Below are 16,018 nucleotides of genomic sequence, written 5' to 3'. Positions count from 1 at the left end.
ATCTGGTGTGAACCAACCCTCACAAGGCCTATTTGTATAGATTCCAGTCGAAATTAACCATTAACAGTGCTGCCAATTTCCATTCAGACATTGCCAAGTGCACCAATCCCTCCCACTCCCTTTTGAAAGAAACCTGGTCATTTTAGAACTAAAATAATAAGGGAGAGGTATTTTTGAAGCCCAAAGGCTAGTACATACAGCCCTAATACCTAAAAGGCTGGTACATGCAGGCCGAATATTGGCCAGTTCAACAGAAACATGCAGGCATTTGGCCCGTGTGTACAGCAGCCTGTCTGACAGACGACTGGCTTTTATCGAACAGGCATGCTGGAAAACTAGCATGCCAATGACTGTGAGCACTGATCAGTGCATTTTGGCAGGAGAGGCAGTCCTCTCAGACCACAATAGCTCGGTGGGGGAGATCACCACACTAACATCACTTAGTAAGTCAACCTCTCAGTTTTTGTTTTATTCAGCCGACTGTGTAAAAAAAAAAGCTTCACATGCGTACCAAGCATAAGTTTACTTTTCTTTAAAAAATCAGCACAAGGGACAGTACTTACTATCAATGCAAAGTGTCCCTTTGTGCTGATGGCTGCTGCTTTAGTTAAATTCAATGTCCTCTGAGGCTCCCTTCCCCAGCAGCCATAACTTTCAGGTGTTGCAGGGGTTAATAGAGCCAAATGACCCATGACTGACACTCACCAAGAATGACAACTATGTCCGCCCTTTCTGCTCCTCCTCCATTTATAGAAATGGTACAGTACTAGAGCTTCCGTCAGTGAAAAACTATCTATGAATTAGGGATAGGCAGATAAATTAAATGTCTGCCACCTCGGAAGCCCTCTATGAATGAAGTAAGAGGGAGGAAAGGGCAGGCTTAGTCAGCAACCTTGATGAGTGTGTGTGATACTTTCCTTGGCTTTATTAACCCCCAGAGCACCATATGATTAATGCTGCTGGGGTAGTGAGGAATCCAGAGGAATTTGGGTGTCAGCTAAAGGAGCAGCCATCAGCACAAAGAACACTTTGCATTGATAGTAAATACTGTCCCTTGTTCTGATTTTTTTTAAATATGTTTATCTGAATGTTTTAAACACACCCACTGAAGGCAACTTGCTGTCTCTCACATACAGAATTATCAATACTAAAGAGTACTCCCAGCCACCAATCAAATTGAAATTTGAATGATATTAGTGATTCAGGGATAAGAAGTAGTTAAACAGAATATATCTCAGGAAGTACACTTTCACTATGTTTCCAGACTGCTGCATGATGGCTGGCTGCATAGGAACACAGATAGCTTAGATTGTGTGAATTTTGTCTTTTAGTATACCTGAATCGTTTGCTGTATATCATTAACAGCTTGCTGATTGAAGTCTAGTGCTTTAAACATTTCAATACAGCTTTAGCAGATTCATACACAACTTTATTTTCCAGTCTCACATATACATTTAATGTACCGTATTTTCCGGCGTATAAGACGACCCGGCGTATAAGACGACCCCCTAATTTTCCAGGAAAATTTTTGGTTTTGGGATATACTCACTGTATAAGACTACCCTCTTCTTACTGTCTTTCTGGAAGCTGAGGGGTAGCCAGAACCGCTGACAGAAACAGTCTTTTTCAAATCTCACTGTGCCATTACATTCCTCACTGTGCCATTACATTACATTACATGCCCCCACATTGCCACTGTGCCATTACATGCCCCCACATTGCCACTGTGCCATTACATGCCCCCCACATTGCCATCACTTGCCCCCACTGTGCCTGTACTTGTTGCCCCCAGTGCAATAACACTCACTTTTTTCCCCAGTGGTGACAGTCCCCCATGCTGCGATCGCGAGCGTGTATTGATTTCAAAGCCGCGCCTTCACTGCAGAGTGTTCTGTGATAGGAGGAACAAAAATCTTCCCAGCAGCGCCTCTGTTATGTTTTCCGCCTATCACGGACGTCTTCTCATCTCGTCCGAGGATGAGAAGGCATCTGTGATAGGAGGAACAAAGAACAGAGGCGCTGCTGGGAAGATTTTTGTTCCTCCTATCACAGAACACTCTGCAGTGAAGGCGCGGCTTTGAAATCAATACACGCTCGCGATCGCAGCATGGGGGTCTGTCAGCGCTGGGGAAAAAAGTGAGTACTTAGCGTATACCCGGCGTATAAGACGACCCCCGACTTTGGATGCATTTTTTTGCATCCAGAAAGTCGTCTTATACGCCGGAAAATACGGTACTAATTTTGTCATTAAAATGGATTACAGTTTGAATCCTGGTTGCTAATAGATATCAGGCCTAAAAAAGGGGTGTACAACTGCATTTTTATTAGGCAGAACAAATAAAATATCTAAGGTACAGTTCTATATTTTTAAATCAGAAATTAAAACTAGAAGATACTTTTGCCCACTATTCACAGGAAGAAAGTAATAATAAAGAATCCAGCCTACAATGTAACACAGAAAGAAAGTGAAAGAAAATCCTAGATTTTAGAGTTGTTATTGGAACTAGAATAGAAGTGATATAGTCAGATTGGAGATTTTTGTTCTGGTGACAACAGTTTAAGGGATATTTTTCTGGATAGATTTCCTCCCACGTCCTGTTGTGTCTAAGAGACAGGAAGTAGAAGTAACTCTTTCCAATTGAACAAAGACAGCAGAAAAAAAAATACAGGAGTTTTAACAATACTAAAAACCAAAGCCATAACAATGTTTTTACTTAAATATACTGTAAATCTAAACAGGCCTGTAACAGTATGGGATAAACTAGATATATTAATATGTAGATAGATAGATAGAGGGATAGATAGATTGCCCGTGGTTGATTCACGGAAACTCAAGGAAAGATGAGCAAAAATTGCAGTTGTTGCCTGATGTAACCAATTAGGTTTCAACTTTTCCTTTTATCCCAAAAAATGTCAAATGTTTTCTGATTGGTCCCTAGGGTCCCTGGGGTTCATTTTCTTATTCAGATTTTCTACATAAACCCCATAGGCAGATACTGTATATTGATTTAAGATAAGGACTATTAGCTTTATATCAATAATTAAAATTCAATTGGATCAAAATTGTTTCTCTATTAAAATATATTCAAATTTTTTGAAAAGCATACCTGAGAAGCGATATTGTCTGTAAGTAAGGAATCCTTAGAGCTTTCATTTCCAATCCCAGAGTCATCGGTATCAATAAGATGATCCACTGGAACACTGGACTGAGGTCTAAGGAAAGCAAAGTCTCTTTCACTAGAATCCAGAGTTACACAAACATCATATGAGTAAGGAAGCTGTAATGTTCCATTATTAAACTGAGAAAGAAATCTGGGATCAACTGTAGGATACAGATTTGTAGCCAATGATCCAAATGAGGAGGAAGACTTGGATTCTCGATATTTAGAGATTATAGCAAGTATCACAGTCAACATGAACAGAAAAGAAATTAATGCCAATGCTATTACCAAGTAGAATTGTAAGTTGGACTGAGACTCTGATTTGTTTGTCTGATTGGTTATTTCAGGAATTATCTGCTGAAAGTTATCTGCAATCATCAGGTTTAGAGTGGCAGAAGCAGAAAGAGGTGGGAAGCCATTGTCTTTTACTATAACAACAATGTTATGCTTTAAGGGATCTCTTTCTTGGAAAATTCGTGAAGTCCTGATTTCCCCTGTGTGTTGGTCAATGGTAAAAAATGATGGTTCTGATCCTTGCAAAATAAAAGATAACCAGCCATTGTGTCCAGAGTCAGCATCCACAGCTACTACTTTGGATATTAAAGAACCTGGTTCAGAGGACCATGGCACTAACTCAAAGGCAGGGCGATCAGCATCTGATGATGGATACAGAATTATAGGAGAATTATCATTCTGATCTACTACAAAAATTCTTACAGTTGTGCTACTGTTCAGAGATGGCTTTCCATTGTCTCTGGCATTAATCTGGAAGATAAATTCCTTTTGTAGCTCATAATCAAATGTGCGTTGTGCATAAATAACTCCAGTTTCTGGGTTAACGGATATAAAAGAGGACATAGGATCTTTCTCATAGTTGATGCCACTTACAGAATAAAATACTTTGGCATTATTTTCACTGTCTATATCTCTTGCTTGAATGCTAAATATGGAAGATCCTGGTGAATTATTTTCTGGAACAAATGCTGTGTAAGTCAGCTTCTCAAACTCAGGAGCATTGTCATTGACATCAGACACATCTAGTTGGATAACATTTTTAACAGTCATTGGAGGTGAGCCTTTGTCAGAAGCTTGAATAGTAATGTTGTAAGATGACTTTTTTTCTCGGTCCAAGGTACTTTTTGTAATGATCTTATAGAAATTGCTTGCAGAAGACTGTATTTGGAATGGCACATCACCTGTGATAAGACATTGAACCTCTCCATTGTCTCCTGAATCTTGGTCATGAACTTCAATCAAGGCCACCACTGTTCCAGAAACTGTGTTTTCTGGGATAGGAGTAGTCAAAGAGGTGATAGATATCTCAGGACCATTGTCATTTTGATCCAATACTTCTATTAATACTCTGGAATGGGCAGCCAGTCCACCTCCATCGATGGCTTGTACAGAAATGTCATACTTTTTCGTCAGTTCATAATCCACATTCCCTTTTATTGTAATTTCCCCACTTCTAGGATTAATTTCAAACATCTGAAGAATATTATTTGCAATGGTACTAAATGAATATGTAATTTCTGCATTCTCACCTTCATCCCCATCAGTTGCACTGACCTGCAGAACTGTAGCATTCAATGGTGTATTTTCTTTAATGCTTACTTTATATGCTTCTTGGGTAAATATAGGTGCATTATCATTGAAATCGGTGATGGAAATCTTTATCAATGTGCTTCCAGTTTGTACAGGATTTCCTCCATCAATAGCTGATAAAATTAGTTCATGGTATTCTTGTGTCTCTCGATCTAGAGACTTTTCTAGAATTAGTTCAGGAAATATACTGCCATCAGAGCTGATCTTTTCTCCTAAGCCAAAGTGTTCATTTGGGCTGAGTCTGTAGCTTCTCAGTGTATTCATTCCTATATCCAAATCTTCAGCTTTCTGCAAAACAAATCTTACTCCTGGTGAAGCATATTCACTTATTTCAAATCTAATTATCTCATTGGGAAATCTTGGTGGATTGTCATTTATATCTTGAATTTCAATCCTAACATTAAAAAAATTTAGAGGTTTCTCAGCCACAGCATCAAAGGTCATGACACAATCAGCTGCAGCCCCACACAGTGTCTCTCTGTCTATCCTCTCTGCAATATATACATTTCCATTATCCAGATTGATACTGAAATATTTTTCAGACACACGTGAAACAATGCGGAGATTTCTCACTGAAAGATCCTTCACATTCATTCCAATATCCCTGGCTAAATTCCCAACGAGTGAACCTTTTCTCATCTCTTCTACAATGGAATAATTAATCTGGCCTGTGACTGAATGGCACAGCCAGGAAAATAAAGAGATTATTACTTGCCATCTGATTCCTTGCAGTGCCTTTCCATGCTGCATCTTCAAGCCAGTCATTTATTTTCTTGCTGGAAAAATGTAGGTAAAATAATTTGAAGACTGATTGATTTAGGTAAAGTGTGATGACACACGTCTTCGTCTTTGAGAGACCTGCAGCAGTCACATCTCATGCAGAAATGCTCTATATTTTTCCTTGTAATTGCGTACTGCCTGCTCCACAGAGGTGCTTCTGGATCTCTTATGCTTTCGTTATTGGTCAACAGCGGCGCTGTGAGGTCGAATTGGGGAACTGCAGTGCTTTAGGAATATTTTTTTGAGATTTGATTACATCTGAATCAATTGTGAATTAAAAAAAAATATTTTACACTTGGCTTACAGTAACTTTTATGAAAATGTAAATGTGTATTTAGGATTTCAAGAGGCTACGATAGAGGTTTGGATCAGTCCAACAAACTAAATAAGGCACACAAGCAGTCAGTGGTAAGCATACAATTATTATGAATTAAGATATTTTAAACTTAAAGTATAATTATAGGAGAAATCAAAAATTACATTTATGTTTAAGTCAAAAGCATGAACATAACTGTGTTTGTCACTTTAACACTGAATACCTATTTAAGACTAACCTGTCCACAGGGTGGAAATGCTGCTGTACAATTCCACTGCAGAATGAACAGCACTGTCACCATATTACAGAAAGTAAAGAAATAAAGGACCTACTGGCAGAATCAACAGGTGAAACAGCTATTTAATGTGAGATTCAGAAAAAATCATTGTGTTAATGCTAGAGACAAACTGTAGGCATTTAATTTTTCAATTACGTTTTATTACCTGTTGATCCTGCAAGATTCAGTACAAACCTGACAGGTTCTAACCCTGCTAAACGGTACACAAAACTATAAAAAAAGTTATTTAACTGGACTGCTACTTTAAATAGTTCCTCTATTTTCAATAAAAAAAGAAAACAATTATTACTCCTTAATTAATGCAAACAGTGTTCTAAGGTGTATATGAATTGCAACACTAAAACATTTTTCAGCATTCGGTATATCTATGTACATATGCATAAGTACGATTTCTACATATTAACTTTCTTATACATCAAGTGCTCCAGACTTAAAATCATTAAAGCCTTAGCAGTTCTCCTCCAGTGAAACTAACACTGTGTGCTTGAAACAGTTCAATCTTAATCCACCGTTGTGAGTGAATATGGATAAAGGTGTCTGTAGTCTCCAAAATAATACTGTGAATGACCCTGTCACAATACACCATCACCACACCTCGTGGGTTCCACTCCCTATAGGTATTACACACACCAGATCTCTAATCAAATGCGCCTTTATCATTAGACTTTCCCTCCCAGGTCAGCAACACACTAGACAGGGTTCACCTAAGAGTGTATGTATCTCACCAGAAAAAAACAACACTCTATAGCGTGATACCGTAATACCATAATACATGTGTTGGTGATAAACCCCCCCCCTTTTTTTAAACACACTTACAAAAAGAGCTTAAAAGTAGGCAATGGTGTTATATGCATATATCAGAGCAGCCTGCATGCTCTCTCTCACCACTCGCTGGTATCTCCATGATTTTGGTGATTGCCGGGTTGAGAAGCACACTGCCAACGCTCTGGGTAGCCGTATGGTCACACCCTGCGTGTTTTGTCATTATGTCTTTAGCCCTGTACACACGATCAGTCCATCCAATGAAAACGAACTGATGGCCAGTCGTGCCTACACACCACCGGTTAAAAAAACGATCGTGTCAGAACGCGGTGACATAAAACACAACGACGTGCTGAAAAAAATGAAGTTCAATGCTTCCAAGCATGCGTCGACTTGATTCTGAGCATGCATGGATTTTTAACCGATGGTCGTGCCAACTAACGATTTTTTTCTATCGGTTAGGAATCCATCGGTTACATTTAAAACAAGTTGGCTTTTTTTTAACCGATGGATAAATAACCGATGGCGCCCACACACGATCAGTTTGGACCGATGAAAACGGTCCATCAGACCGTTCTCATCGGTTTAACCGATCGTGTGTACGTGGCCTTTGTCTAAAGGGTGTGGCCACATGGCACAGCATACCCATATTTATAACATGACACATCAAGGCAATAACCCAGTGTCACAAATATTTTCACCCAAGCTGGTTACCACCGCCATCGGTTATCATCTACCATATTATTTATACATATGTGGAACACTGCTCATCAGACACATTAGTCTCGGCAAGGTAACCATATACTCTGGTATTCACTTCCACAACATAACTACATACCGCCAAGCCTATTAACCTTAGGATAAATTCCAGCCAGCAATACCACTAATATCCATCCCCGCTAATACCAAGACAGTGGGGGGGAGGGGTTCTTCTCTCAGATCCATACACGTAAACTGTTTTGACTCTAATTATTAAACACATATTAAAATCATATGAACAATTGACAATAAAATAAATATCAATTCAACATTCAAAATCCTCACATGTGAAATATATGCATCAATAATCTTTTATAAAACAATTTAAGTACAATTCCACATTCATTCCCTTAGGACTCAATGCATCAGTCAAGTAAAATATACATTTTGTCCCACATCTTGATAGCTCCTTCACCCTGTTTGCTCCTCTCATTGCGAGGTGGATTCTATCAACCCCCCAAAATTTGAGACCAGAGACCTATTGTGCTTTTATCTAAAATATAAAGAAACACTGTGATCATTGAATCCTATATGTTGTTTATGTGCTAAGAAATGCGCTTATTCTGGGTCTTTTTGTACGGCCAATGTTCATTAGCCCGCATGGGCATTCCAAAGCCTATACGATATGAGTGGAGTTACAAGATATGAATTCTTTAATCTCAAATTCACTGTTGTTGGCAGTTGATATACACTGATTTCTGCCCCTAATAATGGTGTTCACCTGTTGGCAGGCTCTACATTTCCTACAAGCACAGAAACCAGATCTATCCTAAAACATTGGGGGTTTAACAGGTGGATTCAATATTTTTTTGACAACCTTGTCCCCAAATGAAGGTGCCTTTCTATATATGAGGATTGGATCACCAGGAAGAACCTATCTTAGGGTTTTGTCCAAACATAACACCTCCCAATGCTTCATAAAAATCGCCTCCACCTCTCTATATTGGGCACGGTAATTGGTAATAAATCCTTGTTCATGTCTGTCATCATTAGATATTTCCTTATTCATTAGACATACTGCTTGAGAAACCTGACTGACCTCTTGTATCACTCTGTCCAAATGGTGGGCTTTATACCCTTTTACCATAAATCTTTTTTAATTAATTGCGATTGTGACTGGAAATCTGCATCTGAGGAAAAATTCCTCCTGATGTGCATGAATAGTCCTTTCAGAATGTTTCTCAGCCACAAAGGGTGAGGGCCTCTTTGTACAGGGGATAACTGTCTCGATCGGTTGGTTTGAAATAAACCTTGGCGGTTAATTGGTTCCCTTGTCTTAAAATACTTACGTCCACACAGTCTACATGTTCTCTGCTCCAATGGCACTCCCATTTTATATTGTTTTTATTAGTGTTCAACTAATTTAGGAACTCTTTCAACAACATTTCAGTACCCACCCAAATAAAGAACAGGTCATCACTTAATCTTTTTGTAAAATAAACGTTCATCCCTCTTTCTATCAAAAACAGATTTATCCTCCCACTCGCTCATAAAGAGGTTTGCGAGACTGGGCAGGAACTTTGCTTGCATCACAACACTCCTTTTTTAAGAGTAGAATCTACCCTCCTACAAAAAAAAGTTGTGAGAAAGACAAAAGTCCAATACCATTCCCAGAAACCTCTTCTGGGCGAATGGGAGATCCAAAATGCCCAATTCATGGCTAGTAACGCGTCATCATGCTGAATGACAGGGTACAAAGATAACACGTCAGATGTTACTAGATAAACATCCGAATGATCTGGTAATATCACCTCTATTAATAGTTGGAGGACATTTTTTGTGTCTTTTATATACACTTTTTTCACTGATCCTGATCCTATACTATTGCCTATAGGTCTTTCCGGTGGATTTATAGGGTCTTTATGGGTCTTTGGCAATGTCTATATAGTAGGGATATGGCTAAACTTGGTGATAGGTACCCTTTTCCCTTTTTAGTTAACACCTTAGCCTAATACCCATACTCTAGTAAATTATGTAATTCATTTATATATCTATTAGTGGGGTCCCTATTCAACAATACATAAGTACTATTATCGGACATCATGCTTGCTACTTAGGAGTGATAAACGTTTTTATCCAAAATCACTACCCCACCCCCATTATCAGCTGGTACTACTATCCCTTATTATTTCAAGACCAATTGTTTAAATACCTCCACATGGTGGGTGGAGGGTTGTGCTGGATGTCACACCACTTCCTCAAACTCAATCTATCCAAAACTGAACTTAGATTTTTTTCTTTCCCACATGCACCTTCCTTCTGGACTCTAAAGTCTCCTTTAAGCCCCATGTCCTATCACTGTCCAAATCTTGCCACTTCAACCTCCGGAACATCTCCAAAATATGTCCCTTTCTAACCAATGACACAACAAAGCTCTTTATTCACTCCCCAGTCATCTCACGCCTCGACTACTGCAAATCCCTACTCATTGGCTTACCTCTACAAAGGCTATCGCCCTTCAATCCATCATCAATGCTGCTTCCAGACTCATCCACCTTACCAATCACTCTGTGTCTGCTACTCCTCTCTGTCAATCCCTCCACTGACTCCCGCTCATCCAACTAATTAAATTAAAAATACTAACAACAACCTACAAAGCCATCCACAATTTTGCCCCCCAGCTACATCACTAGCCTAGTCTCAAAATACCAACCTGATCGTTCTCTTTGTTCCTCTCAAGATCTCCTGCTCTTTAGCTCCCTCATCAACCCCTCCTTTGCTTGCCTCCAGGACTTTTCCAGAGTCTGTCCAATCCTATGGAACTCCTTACCCCAATCTGTCTGATTATCTCCTACTCGCTACTTACTTTTAGACAATCCCTGAAAACCCTCCTCTCCAGAGAAGTCAATCCTTCCCCCTTCTAACAACTGTATTTTCATTTTTTCCATCAGTTCATCCCGCACAGTTATTACCTTTTGTTTCTCTTGACCCTCCCTTTTAGATTGTAAGCTTTAATGAGCAGGGCCCTCTGATTTCTCCTGTATTGAATTGTATTGTAATCTGTACTGTCTGCCCTCATGTTGTAAAACGCTGCACAAACTGTTGGTACCTTAATGAACCCTGTATTATAGTAATAATAATAATACTCTACTGAAGTTGCATAACTAGTATGGTTGACACCCAGGGTAGATTCATTTTTAACCCTGCCCCCCCCCCCCATTCTTCTATAAATCAAAATTATTTTCAGTAGTAATCATGAAATTAAATAAATACTGAAACATGGAAATGCACAAAAATAGAGGGCTATCCTATCAATACATGGGTCCGAGATGGGCAATTTTACACAATGTCCAGACAATAATCAACTATTACAAAATGCAGAAAACAAACTGACAACATTTACAATAATCAGGCAGAAAACAGATGATTGTGGCAATATCTAGACAATAAATGCACAACCATGAAAATATGCAGGCAACAAAGAGCCAGCTGTGGCTATATGGTAGTAAGCAGACTATTGTGACAATATGCAAGCAATCAACTGGCAATCATGATAATATGCAGACAGCATACCAGAAAATTGTTTTTATGATCTCTCAGCAGGATATGCACAGTGTAGAGATCTATAGGACAGAGGTGGAGCCTGCTGTGTAGGTTCATGTAATTATATTGGTTCAGTATCCTGCAATGGCCCAGAAACTTAGGGGCCATGTATGAACATTCCCCTTACCCTTGCAGTACATGACCTCTGTATATTTGCCTGCATAGCCTAAGTATACAGCATGTCACCTGCATACTATTCCAGTGCAGAATTAGGCATGTGGCATGGGTTGTTGCAGGCCTTAAGCTGTTCCACACTTTCATACATAGGCAGAGTGTATAGCTGTAAGCTGCCTTGATGGAATTTATGTGTGACATCACAAAGCAGTAGTGCAGTTCCCTCTGTTCTTCTTATGCACTCAATAGGGCCAATGCTATTCAGGATTTGCCTGCTTTATGAACCGTGCTCTAAGCATGATTCGATTCAGTTTGTCATAGACTATGACAGGCTACAGGCAGAGGGGTTAAATACTGCATCTGAAAGGGACAGAACACTGCATCTGTGCTTTCCGGGGTGCATGAAAAGCTAGTGTGCCCATAGGAAATCCATGCAAATAGAAGAACACACAATTGCCATGCCGTGTCCACAGTATAAAGTAAAGCAAGGATGTGATCACTGCAAGATATCACAACTGCTTATCCAGCATGTACCGGCTGTACTGCAAAATCTCAAAATAAGCCTTATGTATTACAATACTCAGTTTTGTAACTGTAGCATTGGATCTTCCCAATCAAAGTAGCTGGAAAACTATTACATTTGGAAAAACTCACCGGTGCAATAATGCTTGTTGGCAAACCTTCCTTTAAACTTTCATTTCCAAGCCCTGAATCATCAGCATCAATAAGATTGTCCACAGGAACATTTTGATTGGGTTTCATGTATGTAAAATCACCTTCCGCAGAATCCAAAGCCACACAAACATTGTAAGAGTAAGGAAGACTTAGAGTTCCACTTGAATACTGAGACAACACTCTGGGGTCAACTTGAGGATATAAAGTTGAACTTATTGGATCAAACACTGGGTATGGTTTGGTCTCTTTGCATTTTGATATAATAGTCAAGATAACAGTTATAATGAACAGTGAGGAAATGACGACTAGAGTGATTACTAAGTACAACTGTAAGTTGGCTTGTTGATCTTCATCAGTATGTTTATCCACAAATTTAGGAATTGCTTGCTGGAAATTATCTGTAATAACAAAGTTTAAAGTGACGGTAGCAGAGAGCAAGGGTTCTCCATTGTCTTTCACTATTGCCACAACTTTGTGTTTCAGCACATCTTTCTCTTGAAAGACACGTGATGTCCTTATTTCACCTGTGTGCTCATTAATAATAAAGTAGGATATGTCTGACAATTGTAAGAAATGATAAGAGAGCCAAGCGTTATGTCCAGAGTCTGCATCCACAGCAACCACCTTTGTTATTAAAGAACCAGGCTCAGAGGCAAAGGGGACCATTTCAAACATAGTTGTTCCTCCACTTTCTGAAGATGGATATAAGATTTTTGGTGCATTGTCATTCCGATCCACTATTTTTATATTTAATGTTGTATTGCTGCTCAGTGACGGGGTCCCATTATCTCTAGCAGTTATTTGTATTTGGAACTCCGTGTGCTGCTCATAATCAAATGATCTTTGCGCATACAGAACTCCAGTCTCCATATTGATGGAAAAATATGAAGACATTGGGAGATCTTTCTCATTTGCTCCAGATACCGAATACAATATTTTAGCATTATCTCCAGTATCAGGATCTGAACCTTGTATGCTGTATATTGAGGCTCCTGGTAAGTTGTTCTCTGGTACATAAGCAACATAAGTAGGTCTCCTGAACAAAGGGGGATTGTCATTAGCATCTGATATATCCAATGTGATGGTTTTTCTGCTTGAAAGTGGGGGAAATCCTTTATCGGTAGCTACAATTGTGATGTTATAACTAGATATCTCTTCTCTATCTATAGAACCTACAGACACTATACTGTAGTAATTCTCAGAAGACAGTATCAAATGAAAAGGTACTTCCTCTATAAGTTTACAGTCAACTTCTCCATTTTTACCTATATCATTATCCTGGACTCTGATCAGAGCTATCATGGTTCCAGGAGAAGAATTCTCAAGAACAGGAGAAGATAATGAAGTGATGGCTATTTCAGGAGCATTGTCATTTTCATCTACCACATCAATTAGTACCTTACTGTATGAAACAAGACCACCACCATCCTTAGCTTGAATAGACAGTTCATAACTATTTGTTACTTCATAATCCACCTTTCTGATTGTTTTAATCTCACCACTTATTGGATGAATTATAAAAGTGCTTGAATGATGCACATGCTCTGATGTTTTACGAAAAGAATATGTAATGTTTCCATTAATACCTTCATCTATATCATCTGCTTTTACAGTTACTATAGGAGAATTGACTGAAATATTTTCACTTACACTGACTTTATACAGCTGCTGAGTAAATACAGGAAAATGATCATTCACATCCATAACAATGATCCTTATTATTGCAGTTCCAGACTTCACAGGATTTCCACCATCAAATGCTGTTAATATTAATTCATGAATATTTTGTGTCTCTCGATCTAAAGCTTTCTCTAACACAAGTTCTGGAGATTTTCTTCCATCTGGATTAATGTTTTCATTCAGTGTAAAATGCTGATTAGCACTAAGCTTGTAGGTCTGTACTGAATTATTACCAATATCTGTATCTTCTGCATTCTGTAAAGCAAACTGTGTCCCCAGTGTAGTAGATTCTATCATTTCTATTGTAAAAGATTTGTGAAAAAACACTGGGGAATTATCATTTATATCCTGAATTTCAATTTGGACTCGGAAAACATTTAAAGGATTTTCAACCACAGCATCAAAGGTTAGAAAGCAGGTAGCTGCAGTCCCACACAGTGTCTCCCTATCTATCCTGTCCTTCACATAAAGATTTCCATTGTCTAGATCCACAAAAAAATATTTCTCTGACATGCGTGACTCAATCCTCAATTTTCTAGAGTAGAGCTGTTTAATATCTAATCCCAGGTCTTTTGCAATATTTGCTATAACAGAGTCTTTTCTAATTTCTTCTACAATGGAATATTGAATCTGACCAGAGACTGAATGACACAGCCAACCACATAAGATAGAAAATACTACTTGCCATCTGATTCCTTTATATGCCTGTGAACAGAATCTTAGCTCAGCCATTCCAATTGTCCAGTTTCTTCCAAAAAGAGATTGCCTGGATGATTAGTATTTGTAATCCAAGATGGGAATCTTTACATAGAGCTGAATGTCATTGTTTCTGAAAGAAGAGAATTTCTCCAATGATATGTGTAGAGAGAATCCAGAAATGGCTGTGCCTCTTCTTGCAGATCGTCAGTATGTTTAAGTGAAGAATGTATTAGTGGATCTCCAGTTCTGTATTCTTTTCCTTATTGGTCAAACAGCGGCGCTCTGAGGTAAAACTAGGGAACTGCAGTGCTGAAATGTTTTCCTTTGCATCCAATTGGGTTATTTTGTAACAGCATATAATGTGATACTTAGACGTATTTTAATGTAAAATAATAATAATAATAATAATAATAATATTAAAAAATGTGGTTTGGATACCAAATTATATATTACTTGATTTAAAGTAATCTCTATAGCTGGTTCTATTAAATATATCAATATGCTATTTAAAATATTACCAAATACATTAACAGAGAAGGTGATTTGATTGATTTAAATTATTGCCTTATAATAAAACAAATAATGCCATACTACTGCACATCGTAAGGTATTTTTCTCATCTTATCAAAACTGCTAAATATACAGATGGAATACATATAAGAGATTGGTTAATCTCTATTAGGATTATTTTTGTTTTGTTTATTCAATCCTGAGATTTACACAGCTCTGTCACACAGCATGGTCCTGTCTGACAGGGCAGGAGACTTGATTGTTTTCTGTACTCGGTTAAAGAGGAGTTTCAGGCTCTATTAGAAAAAATACTGTAGTTGCTGACTTTTATTATTAGGACACTTACCCGTCCACAAATTCAGCAGTGTCTTCACCCGAGCCGTTATTTTCGCCATTTTGGGTAAGGGAAACCAGCAGTGAAGCCTTGTGGCTCCACAAATGGTTCCCTGCTGTGCTTTGTGAATGGCCCTGCGGTGAGGGAAGGAGGAGGGGGGGCTGAACTTCTGGAAGATTTTCGCTGCTCCCCTTTTGGGTGAAGTTCCGCTTTAAGTAACGATTATAGGTCTTGTTTTACCCCCAGCCTGTGTATCCCTAAGCTCTCTCCACCTATTAGCTTGCTATTTCTTGGCACATGAGCACTGCACCACACCTGACTGACTGCTTCGTCCTTTGCTAGTATTAGCTCTGCTGTACAGAGACAGCAGGAGGCTGATACCAAGTCAAATTTAGGTACTTACACATCTTGCATTTAAACATTTTATTATGTATCAATGACTATAACATTGCATTAATTTGTGTTATTTATATCTGCCGGTAGTTTTGCTTGAAACATTGTCAATCACTGTGTATATTCTGAACAATCCAGTGGTGTGACCTAAACTTTTGTATTCCAGAACAACATATGTAAAGTGTCACCGAGAACTTCAAACTTCAAACTTTTATGTGCAGAACACTTCAAACAAGCTAAATAGATCTGCTGAAATGGCTCCCACACAGCAAGGCTTGCATCAATGGGTACCTGACAGTATCTGAAACCATAGAAATACAGAAAGGAACCCAAAACTATAACTTGTACTTTGAAAAATGAAAAGTTATATGTACAGTCTGAGGCTGCTC

The 16,018-nt window shown here is 38.6% G+C and overlaps 1 protein-coding gene across 13 annotated transcripts in view; it reads right to left on the bottom strand.

Annotated features, from left to right (window-relative positions):
* The window catches only part of LOC120932477 (protocadherin gamma-B2-like), a 353,457-nt gene that overhangs the window by 149,201 nt on the left and 188,238 nt on the right, over positions 1-16,018 (bottom strand). The window contains exon 1 of one of the 13 annotated variants that reach the window (XM_040344850.1): positions 11,993-14,820. The exons of 11 other annotated variants lie outside the window; for them this stretch is intronic. In XM_040344850.1, the coding sequence (XP_040200784.1) occupies positions 11,993-14,425 (2,433 nt within the window). In that variant the 5' untranslated portion in view covers positions 14,426-14,820. Of the gene's footprint in view, positions 1-3,107; positions 6,231-11,992; positions 14,821-16,018 lie in introns of those variants that run through there. One more of the 13 variants, XM_040344857.1, reaches the window with a different exon arrangement.

Source organism: Rana temporaria, chromosome 3 (assembly GCF_905171775.1).
Source record: "Rana temporaria chromosome 3, aRanTem1.1, whole genome shotgun sequence".
NCBI classification, from domain to species: Eukaryota; Metazoa; Chordata; class Amphibia; order Anura; family Ranidae; genus Rana; species Rana temporaria.
The sequence above is the reverse complement of the archived record's forward strand: the minus strand, read 5'-3'. Positions and strand labels throughout refer to the sequence as shown.